Source organism: Sminthopsis crassicaudata, chromosome 2, assembly GCF_048593235.1.
Source record: "Sminthopsis crassicaudata isolate SCR6 chromosome 2, ASM4859323v1, whole genome shotgun sequence".
In the NCBI taxonomy this organism is placed as follows: domain Eukaryota; kingdom Metazoa; phylum Chordata; class Mammalia; order Dasyuromorphia; family Dasyuridae; genus Sminthopsis; species Sminthopsis crassicaudata.
In genome coordinates, this window is record NC_133618.1 from 292,898,170 (window position 1) to 292,918,668 (window position 20,499).

The 20,499-nt window shown below is 34.7% G+C and overlaps 1 protein-coding gene across 1 annotated transcript in view; it reads left to right on the plus strand.

The window, feature by feature from the left end:
- The window catches only part of TTC7B (tetratricopeptide repeat domain 7B), a 314,975-nt gene that overhangs the window by 130,965 nt on the left and 163,511 nt on the right, over nucleotides 1-20,499 (plus strand). Inside the window, 2 exon segments of the mRNA XM_074289731.1 lie at nucleotides 10,243-10,306; nucleotides 17,976-18,113. Of these exon segments, the coding sequence (XP_074145832.1) occupies nucleotides 10,243-10,306; nucleotides 17,976-18,113 (202 nt within the window).

The following is a 20,499-nucleotide window of genomic DNA, read 5'->3' on the forward strand; positions in this document are numbered from 1 at the left end:
TGATTCACATCTTACTTGGGCAAGTTATTCTCAAGGCCTCAGTTTCTTCCTTTGTCAAATAGAATTTGGGATGTTCTCTAAATATCTTTCCCATTTTGAAATTGTGTTCTAAGGTTATTTCCTACACTAACATTCAGTGTTTTGTGGTTTGATGTTCTATTTCCTAAAAGTCCTTTTTAGCGCTGATACTTTAGTACTCAGTTTTATAATTTTGGAGAAATTTGTTCTCTAACTTGAAAAAAAAAATTTTTTTTGGTCTGAAGGTTTTTTGAGTTCCTAATTTTCTGCCTTCTGCCTTCTTCTTTCCAACCTACTCCTCACCCATCCACCATGGAAAAGGCAAACAAATCTGATACACGTTATATAGTTCTAGTCATGCAAAATAAATTTCAATGTAACATGCTGTGAAAGAAAACACAGATTAAAAAAAACCCAAGAAAATTAAAGTAAAATTATCCTCTAATCTACATTCATATTGTAGTAAACTGTTCTTTTTTCTAGTGAACCTTTCATAAGTCCTTCAAAATTATCTTGGATCATTGTATTGCTGAGAAAAAGTGATTCATAATTGATAGTTTTATAGTATTGCTGTTACTGCCTACCATGTTCTGGTTTTGCTTATTTCACTTTGCATTTGCTTATTGCAAATCTTTCCAGGTTTATCTGAGAGCATCCAGCTCATCATTTCGTACAGCAGTATTCATTCCATCACAATCATACATAACACCTTGGTCAGCCATTCTCCAATTAATGGGTATCCCCTCGATTTTTACTTCTTTACCACCACAAAAAGAGCTGCTGTAAATATTTTTGTACACATAGTTGCTTTTCCTTTTTTCTAACAGTAGTATTGCTGGGTCAAAGCATATATATGTTTTGTAGCTCTTTGAGCATAGTTCCAAATTATTCTCCAAAATGGTTAGATCAGTTCATAATTCTGCCAACAGTGTGTTAGTGTTTAATTTTTCTATATCCCCTCCAGCATTTGTCTTTTCTGTCATATTAATCTATCTCATAATATGGTATCTCAGTTGTTTTAATTTGCATTTTTCTAATCAATACTGTTTAGACCATTTTTTTCCCCATTAGATTGTAGATAGCTGTGATAACTTTGAAAACTGTCTCTTCATATCCTTTGACCAATTTTATCAATTGAGGAATGGCTCTTGTTTCTATGAATTTGACTCAGTTTTCTATGTATTTGAGAATTGAGGTCTTTAGAGAATAAAAATTCACATGCTCCTGACTCCCATGTCTGCCATTTCACCCTTCACTGATAGGGTTTTTTCATGCTTTTTTTATGTCAGATAATTTATCCCATTCTATCTTTCTCTTTTATCTTTTAGTAGTTTTTCTAATTGTCCTAATAATGAGAAAGTTTTTAGGATTTACAATATCATTTTCCCTTGTAGGAATGTAAACAGTTTAACCTTATTAAAGACCTTTATTTCTCTTTCCTTTTTACCTTTTAAATTTCATGAGTTTTGTACTTGAAAATCCAATTTGCTATTTAAAATAGTTCTGGTCTTTTTATCAGGAATGCTTGAAAGTGTTTGATTCCATTAATTTCTATTTTTTCCTCTGAAGGATTTGCTGGGTAAGTGATTCTTGGTTGTAATCTTATCTTTGGAATATCATATTCCAAGCATTTGGATTCTTTAATGTAGAAATTGCTAAATCTTACGTTATCTTGAGTATGACTCCGTGATATTTCAATTGTTTCTTCTTATCTGTTTGCAATATTTTCTTATTGATCTGGAAGCTCTGGAATTTGAATATAATATTCCTGGGAAGTTTTTGTTTTGGGATTTCTTAGGGGTTGATTAATGGATTCTTTCAGTTTCTCTATTACTCTCTGGTTCTAGATTATCAGAGCAGTATTTTTTTGATAGTTTCTTGATGACTAGGGTTTTTTTTTTTTTTTTTTTTTAACATGTCTTTCAGAGAGTCCAATAATTCTTAAATTACTGTTGGGTCAGTTGCTTTTCCATAAGATATTTTACATTTTCTTCTATTTTTTCATTCTTTTGATTGTTCTTTTGTATTTCTTGTTATTTTTTTTATATGAAATCATTAGCTTCTACTTGTCCAATTCTAATTTTTAAGGAAATTTTTTTTCTTCAGGTGGCTTTTGTACTTCCTTTTCCATTTGGTTTAAAACCAAATGGAAAGTCATTCTTCTCTTCATTGGATTTTTGTGCCTCTTTTATCATTTGTGCTATTCTGTTTTTTAAGGTGTTCATTTTTTTATGTGTGCCTTTATTAAGTTTTTGACTCTATCACTCTCTCTCTTTCCATTTTTTTTTCTCTATCTCTTTTAACTTGATTTTTAAAAAATACTTTTTGAGGTTTCCATGGCCTGGAGACAATTCTCACATTCTCTCTCTTACACACACACAAAAACACACACACACACACAAACACATACACACACAGGCATGTACTCATGCATACTTTTTTTTTTTGTCTTGGATGTAAGAGTTTTCAATTTGTTGTCTTCTTTGGAGTTTGTATTTTGATCTTCCTTATCACTGTAATAACGTTCTATAGTCAGCATCATTTTCTGCTGTTTGCTAATTTTTCCATTCTATTTCTTGACTTTTAACTTTATAGTAAAATAGGCTCTGCTTCCAGGATGAAGGGTGCACTGTCCCACACGAGATTTTTGTTCAGCTGTTTTCAGAGGTCATTCTGGGAAACTTTTTTAAGTTTTTAGGTATTCCAAAGTAGTTTGTGTTTACTTCCTACTTTTCTATACTGTGGACTGATCTGTGGGCTACCATATGTACTCTTTCCCACACTGGAACTGTGAAAGAGTCTGAGCTCCCCTGTAGCTGCCAGCTTTGGTGTGCTGGTGCTCCTTCCCCTGAGAGTAAGAACCAGGACTATAACTGAGATGCAGGTGTGAGCCTGGTGCCAGTAAAGAGACCCCTGTAATCTTCTGCTCAGTTGTCTGATCCTTTTGCCATGTTTTGGCTGAGAGGTCTCGCCACTGATTCAGTCACCCTCAAGATCTATTCCTGGTTTCCTTAGGTCCCCTCTGTGCTGGTACAGCCTGCATTAAATTGTTCTTATCTCTTACCCTAGTGTGACAGACTTTTGCTGCTGACCTTCTAAGTTGTCTCAGGTTAATAAATTGTTTTACCCTTTCCTTTTATGTCATATGCCAATCTAGAATTTGTTCTGCGGTATTATTTAAGGTTTTTTAGAGGAGGTTGGGGGAGAGTTTCACGCAAGTCTGCCTTGGTTTCTACCATCTAGGCTCCCTAGAAGGAATTTTTTTCTATAGTGTATTATTTTTCCAAATACATGTAAAGATAGTTTTCAACATTCATTTTGTTAAACTTTGTGATCCTAACTCTTTTCTCCTCTCCCTTCTTCCCTTCCCAAAACAGCAATCAATTTGATATAGGTTAAACATGTACAATTCTTTTAAATATATTTCCATATTTATCATGTTGTGCAAGAAAAATCAGATCAAAAGGGAAAAAGTGATGAGAAAAAAGTAAAAGAAACAACAATAAAAAGGTGAAAATACTATGTCTCTCCAAAGAGAGACATACATCTCTCTGGATGCAAATGGCATTTTCCATCACAAGTCTATTGGAATTGCCTTGAATTACCCCATTGTTGTAAAGAGTCAAATACATCATAGTTGATCATCACATAATCTTGTTACTGTATAAAACATTCTCTTGGTTCTGCTCACTTTACTCAGTATCAGTTCATGTAAGTCTTTTAGAACTTCTGAAATATTAGCCTACTCATTATTTCTTATAGAACAATAATATTACATAACATTCATTACACCATAACTTATTCAGGCATTCTCTGGGCATCCACTAAGTTTCCAATTTCTTGCCACTACAGAAAGGGCTACCACAAACATTTTTGCAACATATGGGTCTTTTTCCCTTTTTTATAACCTCTTTGGAATTCAAACCCAGTGGAGACATTGCTGGATCAAAGGGTATGCACAGTTTGATAACCCATTAAGCATAGTTCCAAATTGCTCTCTAGAATGGTTGGATCAGTTCACAATCAGTTCACAACTCCACCAACAATGCATTAGTGTCCCAGTTTTCCCACACCTTGTCCAACATTTATCATTATCTTTTGCTGTCATCTTAGCCAATCTGAGAGGTATGAAGTGATATGTCATTTGCATTTCTCTAATTAAGAATGATTTAGGGCATTTTTTTCATATGCCTAGAAATGACTTTAACTTGTTCATCTGATAATTGTCTATTCACATCTTTTGGCCATTTTTCAATTGGAGAATGACTTGTATTCTTATAAATTTGGAACAGTTTTCTTTATATTTTAGAAATGTGGCCTCTATTAGAAACACTGATTATAAATTTTTCCCCCTTACTTTCTGCTTTCCTCTAGAAGGAAATTTTTATAAGAAATTTGTGGTAAAGTATAGAGGCAAAGTATAAAAACACATATGGAAGCATAGCTTTCTATATTGTGACATTTTTTTTTCTTATAAATAGTAATTTACTTAGAAAAGCTTTTTAATATACAAAGTGACCTTAACCTTGTAAGAACTCAATGTTCTGCACTCACTATTCACCATCATGCTTGACATCTGTAGTTAGAAATACATTTATTTTGATATTATCTCAGTATAACCTTCTTTATAAAGGGGCCTTAGTTTCTTCTGTTGAGCACTGAGGGAAGCTAGTATAGGTGTTCTTTTAAGTTGCTTTAACCTCAAATTTTCTTTAGTTCTTTACTTTGTCCTAACCCATGCTTATAAAATATTATTTCTAGCCATTGCATTTTAATTTCCTAAATAATACCATTGTCATAGATTTATTAACTTATAATTTGACATTATATTTGACAATAATTATAGTAATCATTTTTCATATGATTATATGGAGGCAGAGATCTATATGGGAAATCTTGGATTTTTTTTTCAAGTTTTGCAAATCCAGTATAGGCAAGAAGGAAGGGTAATATGCCATAAGTATTTCTTCTTTGCTTCTGAATTCTTTCATTTATTTATTTGTTCATTCATTTTTGGTGGTTGGCTGAATCTTATTTCAACATTTGGGAACTTTGAAGAGGCTTGAAGATTAGTAGCAATTGATAGTAAACTAGAGATCAGTAAATAATTCATCTGCAAGCATCATGTCTTGTTTCCTATTCAAATAATACAAGATCAAAAATCTACATTATAGAGTGACTTTTGCTTAGATAAGGGACAAAATACATGTTCAGGACACAGAGAAAACTCAATAAAACTAGCTAGAAAAAACACTGCTGGATAAGGCATTTGAATATAACTTTTGTTTTCATAAATTCTTCTTTGAAAAACCATTTTTTTAATAAGTGGGTTTTTCTAATTATCCACTTATGGTCACTATTTCATTCATATGAAATGTCTTAAACATATATCTAATAGAAGAATGTATTAGTGGAAAAGACTTGGTGATCCACAAATTGATTCTAATAGTCAAAAAAAATTGGGTGTAATTTTATAAATCCCTCTTTTTTGGCTCTCTATACTGAACTTAGAGTAAGCAAATTTTATTAGGTAAGTTTTTCCACTCTTGGTTCCAGATTCTTGAGCCATTGTTTAATTGAGTGTGATGCACTGATGCACTGGCATTGGCCTAGTGGGGATAGAGGGATGGATTTGGAGTCAGAGGTTTGAAGTGCCCACTCCATTGCTTGCTAGGTGATGATGTTAAGATAATGTGTTTTTTTTTTGGTTTTTTTTTGTTTTGTTTTGTTTTTTAATTGCCATATTTTCCAGAAATACTGGACCAGAGTAGGAGGCCCTGACAAAGGTGCCCCTGAGATCCCAGTAGATAAGTGGGCCATACTATCTTCTAAGTCTAGTGGTTAACAAGGGAAAGAAATGGATTTTCACCATCACTAGCTCCTCTTCTTTGGGAGGGGTTTTGTTCTTTCCCACCTTCACTTCTCTCCCCCCACTCCATGCCATATGTTTACTCTTTTTTCCTTTGTCCCACTCTAGTAAATATGCAAACTTCTTCAGATTGTGAACTCTTTTGGTTCCACATCCATATCCATTTCCGTAATAATAAAGCTAGTTTTCACAATGAATTTTGTGAAGTTGTGATTGCTTGTTAACAATCTTAGTCAGGTTGTTTAACTTGGCAAATTTGTGTTTTTCTCTATCAAATGAGGAAATTGCACTAGATGGCCTCTAAGTTCCCTTCTAGCTCTGACTTTAGTAGAACTAGCTCTTAATTATTTAGAGGTAGTTCTTCATCTCGACCCCATTCCCTCATTTATAGATTATACAGCACCATGTAAAAAAAGTTTCAGGCTGCTCTTTGTTTGACTTGGACAGTACTCATGTGTCTTCTTCATCAGAAGGGTAGGGTAACGTAGAAAAAAGTGGTATTGCTTTCCAGGAACTCTTTTAGGCACATCTGTGCATTTGTGCATTGTACCTGGCTCAGATGGAATATGAACTACATACATACGTGGAATTAACAGACACTATGATATCTCACCATTAAAATAAATGTGCAGTGTTTCTGATGATGGAGTTACATTGTAGCAGAAGCTATATTACATGGAAATTATAATTGGATATTTGACATTTTTTGTAAAAATTATACAAAGCCCAGCATTTGGAGGGATTTTATAAATTTTATAAAAAAGGGTTTAATAAATGCAAACATTCCTTAAAGGAAAAAACCCAATTATCCAGAGTTTATTGCTTAACCAAAAACTTTGCAAATTCCAAGTCCTGTTATATGCCATTCATACCCCTCTTTTTACCCTCAAAAAAGTTTTATTGATGCCTTTTGTTCTATATTAATCTTTTCTGGTTCTTCCCAGGCAGCTTTCCTTTGTGACTAAGGAAAACAGTTTTACAGAACTAACTAAAACAGCTACCACTCTGAATGCAACATTCCACAGCTATAATCCCTGCTTCTCAAAGAAAATGAGAGAGGTTCATTTTGTCATCTTTTCTTGAGCCAAGATTTGACCTTTCTCTTTTATCCCATAAAATTTTTTCTAACACTTTGTATGGCAGAGTGTTCACTTCAACATCTCAAATTTATAATAGGATTTCTGAAATATAAAAGCACAGTCATGTTTTCATATCTATGATATCATTTCTCTTTAAACCTATGTAAGAATCAAAAATACTTATATTTAGTACCTAATTCTAGAGTAACTAAGAGTAATTCTTATTTTATTACTTCATAAGATAAAACTTCAGGCTTGATCTCTCTGACTCACCAACTTGCTCAGGCAAATATTCTTCTTTTACTCCAGGGGAAATCTTTTTTAAAATTTTTTTAAAAAATCTGACTGGTAACCTTCACTTAGCTACCATTAAGGCCTTTTAGAGAGCTTCAGAAAAAAAAAAAGGAAAGGAAATTACTAAATTAAAAGTGTTATAGAGTCTGGAAATGCAAGTAATGAAAGTTGGAAAGTAGATACTAGTGTTACCCTTTGGTTTCTCTTCTATGATCCTGAACAAAAATTGAATTAAAGTTTTTCCTTTTAGTTCAGGAATTTAAAGTTCAGTCTGACACATAATGCAGATTAAAGTGCTGGCTGCAAGTTTAATTGAATTGTATTGTCCCCAAAGTAAAAGAGTCTATTAAGAAATGATCTTGATTACTGAATTTTTCTTTCTTTTTTTTTAATTTTTATTTCCTATTAATTTTATAATTATAACATTTTTTTGACAGTACATATGCATAGGTAATTTTTTACAACTTTATCCCTTGTACTCCCTTCTGTTCCAAATTTTTCCCCTCCTTCCCTCCACCCCCTCCTCTAGATGGCAGGCATTCCCATACATATTAAATATGTTATAGTATATCCTACGTACAATATATATGTGCAGAACCGAATGTTGTTGTTGTTGTTGTTGTTGCAAAGGAAGAATTGGTTTCGGAAGGTAAAAATAATCTGGGGAGAAAAACAAAAACAATGCTCACAGTTTACACTCATTTCCCAGTGTTCCTTTTCTGGGTATAGCTGATTCTGTCCATCATTGATCAATTGGAATTGGATTAGCTCTTCTCTATGTTGAAGATCTCCACTTCCATCAGAATACACCCTCATACAGTATCATTGTTGAAGTGTATAATGATCCCCTAGTTCTGCTCGTTTCACTCAGTATCAGTTGATGTAAGTCTCTCCAAGCCTCTCTGTATTCATCCTTCTGGTCATTCTTACAAAACAATAATATACATATACCATAATTTACCCAACCATTCTCCAATTAATGGGCATCTGTTCATTTTCCAGTTTCTAGCCACTACGAAAAGGGCTGCCACAAATATTTTGGCACATACAGATCCCTTTCCCTTCTTTAGTATTTCCTTGGGATATAAGCCCAGTAGTAGCACTGCTGGATCAAAGGGTATGCACAGTTTGATAACTTTTTGGGTATAATTCCAGATTGCTCTCCAGAATGGTTGGATTCTTTCACAACTCCACCAACAATGCATCAGTGTCCCAGTTTGCCCACAGCCCTTCCAACATTCATCATTATTTGTTCCTGTCATCTTAGCCAATCTGACAGGTGTGTAGTGGTATCTCAGAGTTGTCTTAATTTGCATTTCTCTTATCAATAGTGATTTGGAACACTCTTTCATATGAGTGGAAATAGTTTCAATTTCATCATCTGAAAATTGTTCATATCCTTTGACCATTTATCAATTGGAGAATGGCTTGATTTCTTATAAATTAGAGTCAATTCTCTGTATATTTTGGAGATGAGGCCTTTATCAGAACCTTTAACTGTAAAAATGTTTTCCCAATTTGTTACTTTCCTTCTAATCTTGTTTGCATTAGTTTTGTTTGTACAAAAGCTTTTTAATTTGGCATAATCAAAATGTTCTATTTTGTGATCAATAATGATCTCTAGTTCTCCTTTGGTCACAAATTCCTTCCTCCTCCACAAGTCTGAGAGGTAAACTATCCTATGTTACTCTAATTTATTTATGATTTCATTCTTTATGCCTAAATCATGGACCCATTTTGATCTTATCTTAGTATGTGGTGTTAAATGTGGGTCCATACCTAGTTTCTGCCATACTAATTTCCAGTTTTCCCAGCAGTTTTTGTCAAATAATGAATTCTTATCCCAAAAGTTGGGATCTTTGGGTTTGTCAAACACTAGATTGCTATTTTTATTCACTATCTTGCCCTGTGAACCTAACCTATTCCACTGATCAACTAGTCTATTTCTTAGCCAATACTAAATGGTTTTGGTGACTGTTGCTTTATAATATAGTTCTAGATCAGGTACAGCTAGGCCACCTTCATTTGATTTTTTTTCATTACTTCCCTTGAAATTCTTGACTTTTTGTTCTTCCATATAAATTTTGTTGTTATTTTTTCTAGGTTATTAAAATAGTTTCTTGGGAGTCTGATCAGTATAGCACGAAATAGATAGATATGTTTAAGGAGTATTGTCATCTTGATTATATTTGCTGGGCCTATCCAAGAGCACTTAATGTCTTTCCAATTATTTAAATCTGACTTTATTTTTGTGGCAAGTGTTTTGTAATTTTGCTCATATAATTCCTGACTTTCCTTTGGTAGATATATTCCCAAATGTTTTATACTATCGACCGTTATTTTGAATAGAATTTCTCTTTGTATCTCTTGCTATTGGATTGTGTTGGTGATGCATAAAAATGGTGAGGATTTATATGGATTTATTTTGTATCCTGCAACTTTGCTAAAGTTCTGAATTATTTCTAATAGCTTTTTATCAGAGTCTTTGGGGTTCTCTAAGTATACCATCATGTCATCTGCAAAGAGCGATAGTTTGATTTCCTCATTTCCTACTCTAATTCCTTGAATCTTTTTCTCAGCTCTTATTGAATTTTTCTAGACTACGAAAGATAAAGTCCCCATTTGTTGTTTTTCATCCACAAAAAAGGAAGAAAATAAGGATATTTTTATATGCCCACAGTTTGTATGCATAGGAGGCATGTTACTTTATGTAGTAATATTTTATAGGTAGGTAAATTTCTCTATAAAAAGGCCATGTACATATATGGCATGCTTTTGTAAGTTGTCTAGTTCTTTCCCATTAACATACATGCATGCCATGAGATATTATTCCCAAAGAAGTCAATGAATTTCAAACATTCTCTTGCTTGTATTGTGGATGTAGAAGTTTCCACTGATATTTCTTCTCTGTTTATAACAGTGCATGTTTACATTATTATAACATGGCTTTGTTAAGGTTCATGTTTTGTTTTGTTTTGGCAGCATTTTTTGTCCCCAGGAGAATACTGAGGAAGCCCTATTATTGTTGCTGATCAGTGAATCAATGGTAAGTGCAATACAGAAAATTTATTTCTTCTTCATTAGGCTTTCCCATTGGCCAGAGTGCTGGTCCTTTGGTCAGATGACTTAGGAGGGCTGTGATTCCTAGAGGGAGTAGTTCATATTGTTATCTCTGGGAAGGTGCAATTATTAGCACTGAGACATCAGTACAGTCTGTTTTTAAACTGTGACCCTTTTATTGTTCAGACTCACTGTTTTTGTCCTGGTCAGACTGTGATGACATGGGATGCAGAATTTCTTCTTAAATCCTGATATCAACAATAAGCTGGACTAGATCCATGGCAAAATTACACTTATGCGTGTCCTTCCAAACAATATATCATACACCCTTTTTTATATAGAACTGTAATTAGATGACTGTATCAAGAATCACCTTCAATAGGAAGTCACAGAAGGATGATTGTGAGGGAAGAGAATTATGTGCAAATAGTGAGGGGACACTCTTACCCATTTTGTCTTAGTAATTGAGCAGTTTGGGGTCAGTTCTGTGTTTATGAACCTGATATTATTTGAGCATTGGCTGACTGGAATCTCTCTGTTAGCCAGCTGCTTTCCTGTGTAATGGTTAGGCTATCTATCACACAGGCTTCCTCCAGAAAAGAGGCCTTCCTTGAGAGGAAGGCCTTGGTATATTGGAACTTAAGAATAACCAGGAGGTTGTGAATGTAATCATTGTCAGATTGTGGAGATGGTGTAGTGAAGAGAGAGTGGAATCTGGACTCAAAAAGATTTGAGTTTAAATCCATCCTCAGCCACTTATAGCTGTGTGACCTGAAGTCATTTAATCCTGTTTGCCACAGTGTCTGCATTGGTAAAGTAGGGATAATAACAGCACCCCCCACTCAGGGTTGTTGTCAGGATCAAATAAGTTAATATTTGAAAAGCACTTAGAACAATGCCTGGCACTTAGTAGACACTATGTAAATGCTAGCTGTCATCATCATCAATCATCATCATCATCATCATCATACCTTGGAAATCTAAGTATTGACAAGTACATAAAGTTTAAATAAAAGTGTTTTTTTTTCATTCCTCAGCATATTCTGTTATTGCCATTTTGTAATATAGTGAAACTATAATTTTTGTAATATATAGAAACTTTTTTTGCTGTTAACTCATGTCAGTCATGTCTGACTCTTTGTGTCCCTATTTGGGGTTTTCTTGGCAATGATACTAGAATGGTGGTAGGATTCTTACAAGGTACTTATGCACTTAGTTTACACCTTTAAAGGAGTTCAAAACTTTAAAGAAGTTTACACCTTTAAAGGAGTTCGCTCATTGGTCTTTTAAGGAGCTCCCACAAGCCCAGGGAATAACCACAAGCCCATTCTCTGGGAGGATATAGAGAGTCAGGATTCATTGGGGAGGAGTCAAGATGTCATTCCCACGTCTACCTTCGTGCTGGCTGGAGGCTTTGGATTCTGAGGGAACTAGAGACTAAAGCGGCTGGAGACATTCTGACAAGAGGAACCAAGGAGAGAGATAGGCCTCTACTAAAGCTAAGCGGGCCCCAGGAAAAGATTCAGGATTTTGAAGATCACAATATAAGATCTAGACTTTAACTCCTGGCTGCATTTTGGGATTACTGAACTGAAAGGAAGGCTGCCTCCAGAAGCTCCCCAAGAAACCTGCCCCTAAGAGAATGATCACAATCTAGAGAAACAGAACATCACAGAATGGTTTGCCATTTTCTTCTTGAGCTCATTTTACAGGAAACTGAGGCAGACAGGCTTAAGTGACTTGCCCAGCATCATACAGAAGGATCTGAGGACAGATTTGAATGCATGAAGATTTGAACTAGGAAGATGACTTCAGGCCTGATGCTCTATCTGTGTTATTGAGCTTCCTCTAATATGGAACTAGTTTGATCTTGTAATTAAAAGTGATGTTTCGAACATTGGTTAATTTGAACTTAGAAATAATATTGGACTATGATCCATGATGGTGGGTATCCTTGGTATCTTGAAGAAAGAGAGCCAATTTTGGTGTTAGGTCTTTGTTTGAATCCTGGCTTTGCCACTTAAACCTATGGGCCTGACTTCTATCTCTGGGCCTTAATTATCATTGATAAAATAAGAGCCTTCTGTTAAGTGATCCTCTGCACTCATTCTAACTATTTATTCTGTTTTATAAGTGATATTATTGTGTATAATCAACTAGTATTTAATAAGAGCCCACTATGTCAGTCAGTCCATCAACAAATCTTTATTAAGTGCTTATTAATTTGCCATGCACTGTTCTGTGTGTCAGAAATACAAGGAAAGTTAAAAGTCTGTTCCTACCCTGAAAGAGCATAGAGTCTAATAAGGGAGACACCAGACAAACAACTCTGTATGAGAGATCGTCAGGATACAGTGCAGGTAAGAGGCAGAGGAAAGATACTAATACCCTGGGGGGTTGAGAGAGACTTCGTGCCAAAGGTGGGACTTTTGTAGGTTTTTGAAGAGATCCAGAGATGCCTGGAGGTGGGGATGAGGAGGGAGAGTGCTCGTTTGTGCTCTAAGAATAATGGGAGTACCATCCTTCTTCCCCCTTCATGGTGTATCGTCATAAAAGGTCAGAGTTCTAAAGGACCTCCGGAGCTTCTTCACCTGGGGAGGGTTTAGGGGAAAGTCTTTATTTCAATATAATTGGTTTCTGTGGTAATCCTAGATACTTTATTTTATAATTTAAAAAATGTCTATAGAGAAGGGGTCCAGAGGCTTCACTGGGCTGCTAAACCCTGTCAGTGAGTTACGGGGCAGTCTACTCTGCTTGTGGGAGCACTGCTCTTGATGGGACAGGTGGATGAGGATGGTCTGTTCCCACAGCCACCCAGGTGACCATGGAAGGCACTGTGCAGTGCCTAGAGCTTGCTGGACAGCGAGATGCCAACACCATCCATGCTGTCCTAGGCATCAGTAGTCACCCTGCCAACTAGAGCTCCATGAGCACTCTGGAAGAGAGAGTGAGCTGGAGCCCATGGTGAACATGTGCCCATCAGAGCATCCTCTTGGGAGGTCCTTGGGCCTCTTTGAAAATAAAGGATGAACAGCAATGAGGTCCATGGGGCAGATAGGATCAGCCTAGTTTGCCTCAGTCCAACCTTGGATCTGGTTTAGAACAGTTCAGTAACAGTATTGGTAGGTGATCTAGTCTTGGTCTGGAAGTCTTGCAGAAAGTGGGAACTCATTCCTTTTAATGTCTACCCTTTGTGGCAATTCTAATTGTTAGGAAGATTTTTATCTACATCTAGCTTCAATCCATAATCTCTTTGCAGCTTCTGCCCAGTTTTTTTTTTTTTTTTATTTTACTATTTGAGGATAAATAAATCTTGATTCCTCTTCTACATGAAAACTTATCAAATACAAGATTGCTATCATGAAAAGTCCATCTGTCAGTTCCTTCATTCTCTCAATTTATAATTTGTTAGTTATTTTGTTGTCAGTTTCTCCTTGTTGATTCATATTTATCATATTTATGCAAGTGCCCCTTCCCCTGACTTTTTTTTTTTGGCTGAGGCAGTTGGAGTTAAGTGACTTGCCCAGGGTCACACAGCCAGGAAGTGTTAAGTGTCTGAGACCAAATTTGGACTCAGGTCCTCCTGATTTGAGGGCTGGTGCTCATTCTCCTGCACTACCTAGCTGCTCCCCCCAACCCCTGATCTTTTTCTTAAAAATGCTTACATTGTTCTATCTTAGTTATCCTGTACTTTGGAAGTTTTGAGCACCATCTTTTAGGAATTACATCAATAAGATAGTGTCCAGAAAAGAGTGATTGGAAGAGAGAGATATTAGCCTGGAGATATCTAGCCTGGGAAAGAAAACTTGGGGAAAAAAAGAAGTATTTGTAGGACTATCATATGGAATTGAACTAGATTTGTTCTTCTTAGCCCCAGAAGACAGAACTAGAGAAATGGATTGAGAATTGTCTTAGGAAAAGCTTCCAACTAAAAATTGTAGAAATGGCAGAAATGATAGATAGTGGGTTCCTTCATCTTTTGAGAGTTCAGGAAAAAAACTGGATCACTGCTTGTTGGAGATGCAGGGGCTTTCAATTGTAGATGGGTGTGATTAGGAATGCCTTTGAGATTCTTTCTGATTCTCAGATTTTGTAATTATGATTTTTTAAAATCTGCTAGGTTGAACTTTGCATATTCCTTTTAAGTGACATATTTGATTAGGCTGATTATTCCATCTCATTGGCATCTTCAGATTCTGTCTCCATCATCTATCATGTACACTGTCTTTTTCAGCTTCATATAATCTATACATTTGACAAGCACACTTTTCAAAACTTCATCCAAGCCAGGACCATAACGGAGTTAAGGACAAACTTTTGAATATTCTACCCTCACTGATTAGTTTTGAATCAAGTTATCCAGCCAATTCTGAATGCATTTATAATCTGTGTGTCTTTTCTTCATATTGTCCTTAAGCATAGCATAAGATGTTATCAAATGCTTTGCTGAAATTTTAATATACAATTTTGATAGAGCATTCTCCTGACCTACATATTGTATCAAAATTAAAAGAAATGGAATTAGCCTCATGTGACCTATTTTGATAAAGCCACAATGCTTTGAGTGATCAATTACTGCTTTTCACATCTGTGATCAGTTGAAGGATTTACCAAGAGTAGAAATCAAGCTGTTTGTGTCATCTTTTCTTTTTAAATAATTGTGACCACATTTGCCCTTCACATGTTTCATAAGTAATTGGAAACAACTCAGGAATTCTCAGAAAGTTTTCTGAGGAATACAGAAAGATTACAGAAGAACTGGTGAAATGGAGAATAAAAGAGTGAATGGCATTAATCAGGAAAATTATTTTTTGCTTTATTAAAAACTGAAAAGTGGTTATACTTGTGGTATCAAGATATATCTTCATCAATTCTTTTGTTTTTCTTTAGCTTGTCATTTCTATCATTGAACTTAATTATCCAAGAAAGTAGCAGGCTGTTATCCTTGACCACCTGTGCTTATCACTTTTTGACCTGCTGGCACCTTAAGCATTCTGTGTTTTGTACTTTCTCCAGACTTGTCTTGGTCTAATAACCTCATTGTATTTTATAGCCTACTCCTTGATCAAGGCTTTTTCATGTTAGACTTTTGGGTACTAGTACCTTCATACTAAGTTTTTAGCCTTTGGTCGATCATCCTGGTGTTTTTGGGGTAGTGGAGTGGGGAGATAGGCATTTTTTTTTTTATTTCTCTAGGTCTTCCATTGAATAGGTATTAATCTGTAGCTTTTAAAATTGGGAATTCTTTGGGTTATCAGATTTGGAAACTATCAAAAATGATTTTTGCTTTTGGTAAACTCAGCAGCATATACTAAGGGCTAATGACACAATTTGATAATGATGTCAAATTGTAGTTATAAATCAACGCAACAAATTTCTGACCAAGACAGTTGTGCATAACCTGATAATCATTCCATTATTTTCTAATTAAATAAAATTTCCTATTTTTCTATTTTCTATCCAATTTTATTCTAATACCTAATATCTATATATTATAGAAATTAATAGAAATTGCAATTTTACCAAGTTTCCTTTCCAAATTTTTTTTTTGGTTCAGTATGTAGACAGGAAATAAATATGTTTACTTCAGAGTCAAAATAAATATTACTGTTTTTTATTGGCAGAGAAATTGGTTTATTTTTATGGCTCTGATTATTAGCAGTCAAGCTGAAACATAAATTTACCTGTTACACTATCTACTCACAATAAGGGGACCAATTCAGGCTTGAGTTACTGTGTGTCATCATGTCATATTATTTTTTTTAATTCTGATTAATCTTTCCATAAAATAAAGGGAATTATCAATCTACAGCTATATAATGGTAGTTAAAACAACAACCATAATTTTTTGAAATTCTGTTGCTTATAATGGTGATAAAAATATGCATTATATTGGAAACATAAGATTCCTGAACATTTCCTTTTGAAATTAAAAAAAAATTATTTGGTACAGCTAGATAAGGTCTCTAATTATGATCTCTTATAAATATCAGAATTACTCCCAATTTTTTCTCTTCAGAATAATTGTTTTAGGGGAGATAGCATCAAATTTAAAAAATAATTGTTTCAGCCAAGTCTTAGTTGATACATCGTTTCTTTCCCTGGCTTAGAATTGATACCTGGATCAGGAAAACTTATAATGAAAATTTCAAGATGAGGCCTGCTCTAACAAGAAGTGATTCACTTAATGAGAAGTGCCCTGATTATCTTTTATTCTAACTTTTATATTTCAGAGGAGGGAGTTTTGAAGCCAAATCCATACTGATCTATGGTGCTAACAGTAAATGCCAAGGAGTTGGTGCTGAAAAGAAAGGCAGTTCCTTCTTAGTGGGAGGCAGAGTTGGTAAGCAGGCTTTCAGAATGGCATGAAGGAAGGAGAACATCAAAATGGCCATCTATATGACCCCAGTGCTTACTTCATGTACCACTCTGAGAACATAGCCCTGGAGGCCTTCTTTCTACTCTTACTGATCTAAAGTTATGAGATATTGAGAGAACAGGTCTGTCAAATAAAGGTAGAGGGTACCAAATTTGAATCATTTTGGTCCTTATGATAAGTAAAGGGGAAAATGAGTTGTTTTCTCTATAATATAATGTCTCTCTAGGAATCTGTAGAAAAAATTAAATTTGAATGTTAATGTAAATGAATTGGTTGTTAAGAGCATTTAATTTCTAGATAGATGTGATTGATTATTAAACTTGAATGTGTATGATGTATTTCTGTGCTAAGTTATGGAGAGATTAAATTAGAAAGGTGTTCTCTGTGGTATTATTTAAATAAAAATCTGCTTGTCTCTTTCTCTTATAAGTCTGTTTTGCATTCCTGTAATCCATATTGAATTATGTTTTGACTTGTGATCTATTATGGTGAAGCATAGGGCCATAGATTTAGGGCTGTGAAATACCTCAGAGGGCATCTAGTCCAGTCTTTGTATTTTACTGATAAGAAACTTGGGTCTGATTAGATTAAGAAACATGCTTAGTGTCACAAAGGTATGAGGGATGGGAATGAGTATTGGATAGCTATACAGTTTCTGTCGCAGAGAGAAAAGGAAAACAAGTCATTATAGGACCTGTGGATTTGAGAGCCTCATTTCAGGATGGACATTGCAGTGGTTAGGAATCTTTCCTTCGTTCTTCCATGCTCCTCCTTTTCTCCCTTCCTTCTTTCCTTTTTTTCTCCCTCTCCTTTACCTCTCCCTCAGAGGAAAAGTGCCCCCAAAATGTTAGATATCAGTAATTTGGCTGCTGGAAGTATAGTTCTGCTTTCCTAAACTTACACTATGTGTGCAAGAATTCCATAAGTGCATATATATACCTAGGGAAATAATTTTGCTTTGTATTAGCTTTAAATAATTTCCTGCAGATATTTGATTTAGGTATGAGCAACCTCTTGTATCACCCCCATTATTTGCATATGAGAAATCAAGATATTTTTGGGCAGAACAGTGACTTTTGTACTATAAGTTGGGCCAGCTTTCATTTGCCAAGGGTGAATTTGTACCTACCATTCCTAATTTGCTCCAAGACCTGATATGTATATTGTTAGTTCTAGAAGCATTTATGTGAAGAGGTTTTTTTTTAAATGAACAGCATAGATATTTAATCTATATGTTGACCTTTCTCAATATCTTTTTTCTTTTTGATGTTCTTAGGCAAACCGGGATGCTGTATTGAGTAGGATACCAGAGCATAAAAGTGATCGCATCATCAGCTTACAAAGTGCTTCTGTGGTTTATGACTTATTAACTATAGCTTTGGGCAGAAGAGGCCAATATGAAATGCTGTCAGAGGTATGGCTCACAATTTGCTTTGGTCAGCTTAGTATGTGCAACCTTGAAAACCATGAATTGTATTTATGTGTGATTAAACTCATATTTTCTTGAAAATGTATGTGATGGTCAGCAGACCTATCAATCTGTATGGTTTCTTCTAGAGGGAAGGCTACTATTTCTAAAGCACATCATAATCAAGGGACTTTCTGGACTGTGTGTTACAAATTTTCGTGTGAGATGGGATTAAAAAAATTACTATTTATGAGGTTGGCATTTAAAAGTATAATGTTTTTAGCTTAGGTTCTATGTATTGAGCAAAATCCTTGAGCATAGAAATGACTGCTTCATCTGCTTATAGTGTCTTATGGCCTTTTCATTTTTCGGTAAGTTATGTAGACACTTAACTTAAACACTTCTGCATAGAATTTTGAGTTTTCAAACTTCAGAAAAAGATGATTGATTTTAATTTGTTGTGCGTGCTGAGCAAAGCATTGAATTACTATTATGGCTAGATATGAGCTAGATGAATTCTCAGGTAATTTTGGTTTTTCTCATTGGGATTTTTTAAAAAATCTGTATTTTGAAAATAATTAGTTATCTATGTTTATTTTCCCTTTAAAATTTTCCATTTGTTGCCATATCCTCCACACAGGAAGACATAAACAAAATATCAGAGTGAATTAAATCAAAAATTTTCCCCTATTGCAGCCTTGAGATCCATCTAGTGTATTTGCACATTAAGGAGAGGCTGAGAGAAAACAGTGTATTTGCACATTAAGGAGAGGCTGAGAGAAAACAGATGAGTTATCTTGTATAACATAGGCTTTTTTGGGGGGAGTGGGGGAAGTAATTGAGGTTAAGTGACTTGTCCAAGGTCACAAAGCCAACAAGTAGGTGTTTTTTGTATTTGTTACTTTGATTATACAAAATCATAGCTAGACATTCTTTGAAAAAAACAAAAAAAACAAAAACCCATATCTGTGTATGTAAAACAGTTATCAGATACCCTTGTTGTAGTCATGATTTATTGTCCTTGGGCTTAAGCTATGCTTGGGAATATACTATGTTCTCTCTTGGGAGCTATTAATAATTGGGGTTAATTGACTTGACCTCAGCTAGAAAGTGTTAAATGTCTGAGGCTAGATTTGAACTCAGATCGTCCTGACTTCAGGTCTGGTTTTCTATCCACTGCACTACTCTGTAAGGTAATTTCAATATGTCCACATGCTGTCTCTAATCAAGGCAAATATCTGTAATTATAAAAAATTATACTTAATCTGTGGAACGTCATCTTGTGGAGATGATTAGCTATGTAACATGCCCTTATTAGTGGATTTGCTTTATGATCAGGTACTTTTAAGATAATATTTAATATTTTTAAAGATGCCTCTAACTTGACCTTTGAAAATTTCCTATTTTTTTAGATCCAAATCAATGCTGAATTTGGTTTAATATAGTAATTAACATGGTACAGTAATTTCACTTTATGGTTTTAGTTATAAAAACTTTTAAAAGCTTTAATTTTTCTGCATCTAAATTCAATCTGAGGGGCCTTTCTTACTTTTTGCACACTTAATGCTCTCCTGCATATTGATTTCTCTTTATTTCCCAAATGATTTAAGGGAGACTTCTGTAGTTTTAGCACCACTCCACTGAGAAAAGATCAAAGCTAAGGCAGACATTTCTTTCTAGCATTGAATACGCAAAACTTATTTTCACCAAGATGATTTTTCATTTTGTTTTCAAATATTGTTTCCATCTTATGGTAACAGTCTGTTGATTAATTTACTAGTCATGTTTCAGCAATCTTCCTCAGATCCCCAAATTCATAAATTTAGTCTTTGAGCATGAAGAGATCATAATTAAAATGGGAAAATGCTCTTCATTTCTACCTCCACATTTAAATGATTGGAAGTATCTGCCTGGTTGCTCTATTGCTTATATTGTTTATTGAAGTCTTTGGTATTCCTTAAAGTCTCTACAAAATAACTTTTATTTCTGAATGTCATAAAGGAGAGGTCATCTGAGAAGATTGAGACCATTCATCTTGAGTCTTACTGGTTTCCCATCTTCATTAACTCAAATTCTTTTTTTGTTTCAGTTTCTTTGCTATAGTCGCAGAAATTGAGGTTTTTCTCCTTGCCAGCATTAACCACAATTCTGACCCATTAATGTTTTACTCTCCCAGCTCCTCAGGAACTTGTTCCATTTATTGTTCTTTTCCTCCTTTTTCCCTCTCTTCTCTTTTCCTTCTTCCCCTTCTTTTCTCCTTTTTTGTTTCTTTATTACATCTTTCTCTTCTGTTTGCAAATATTCTCAGATCATTCCCTAAACAGACAAAAGTCTACAAAATTATTCTCTTACACTTAGTTTTATATAAGTATCTCTTCTCTTCATTTCTAAA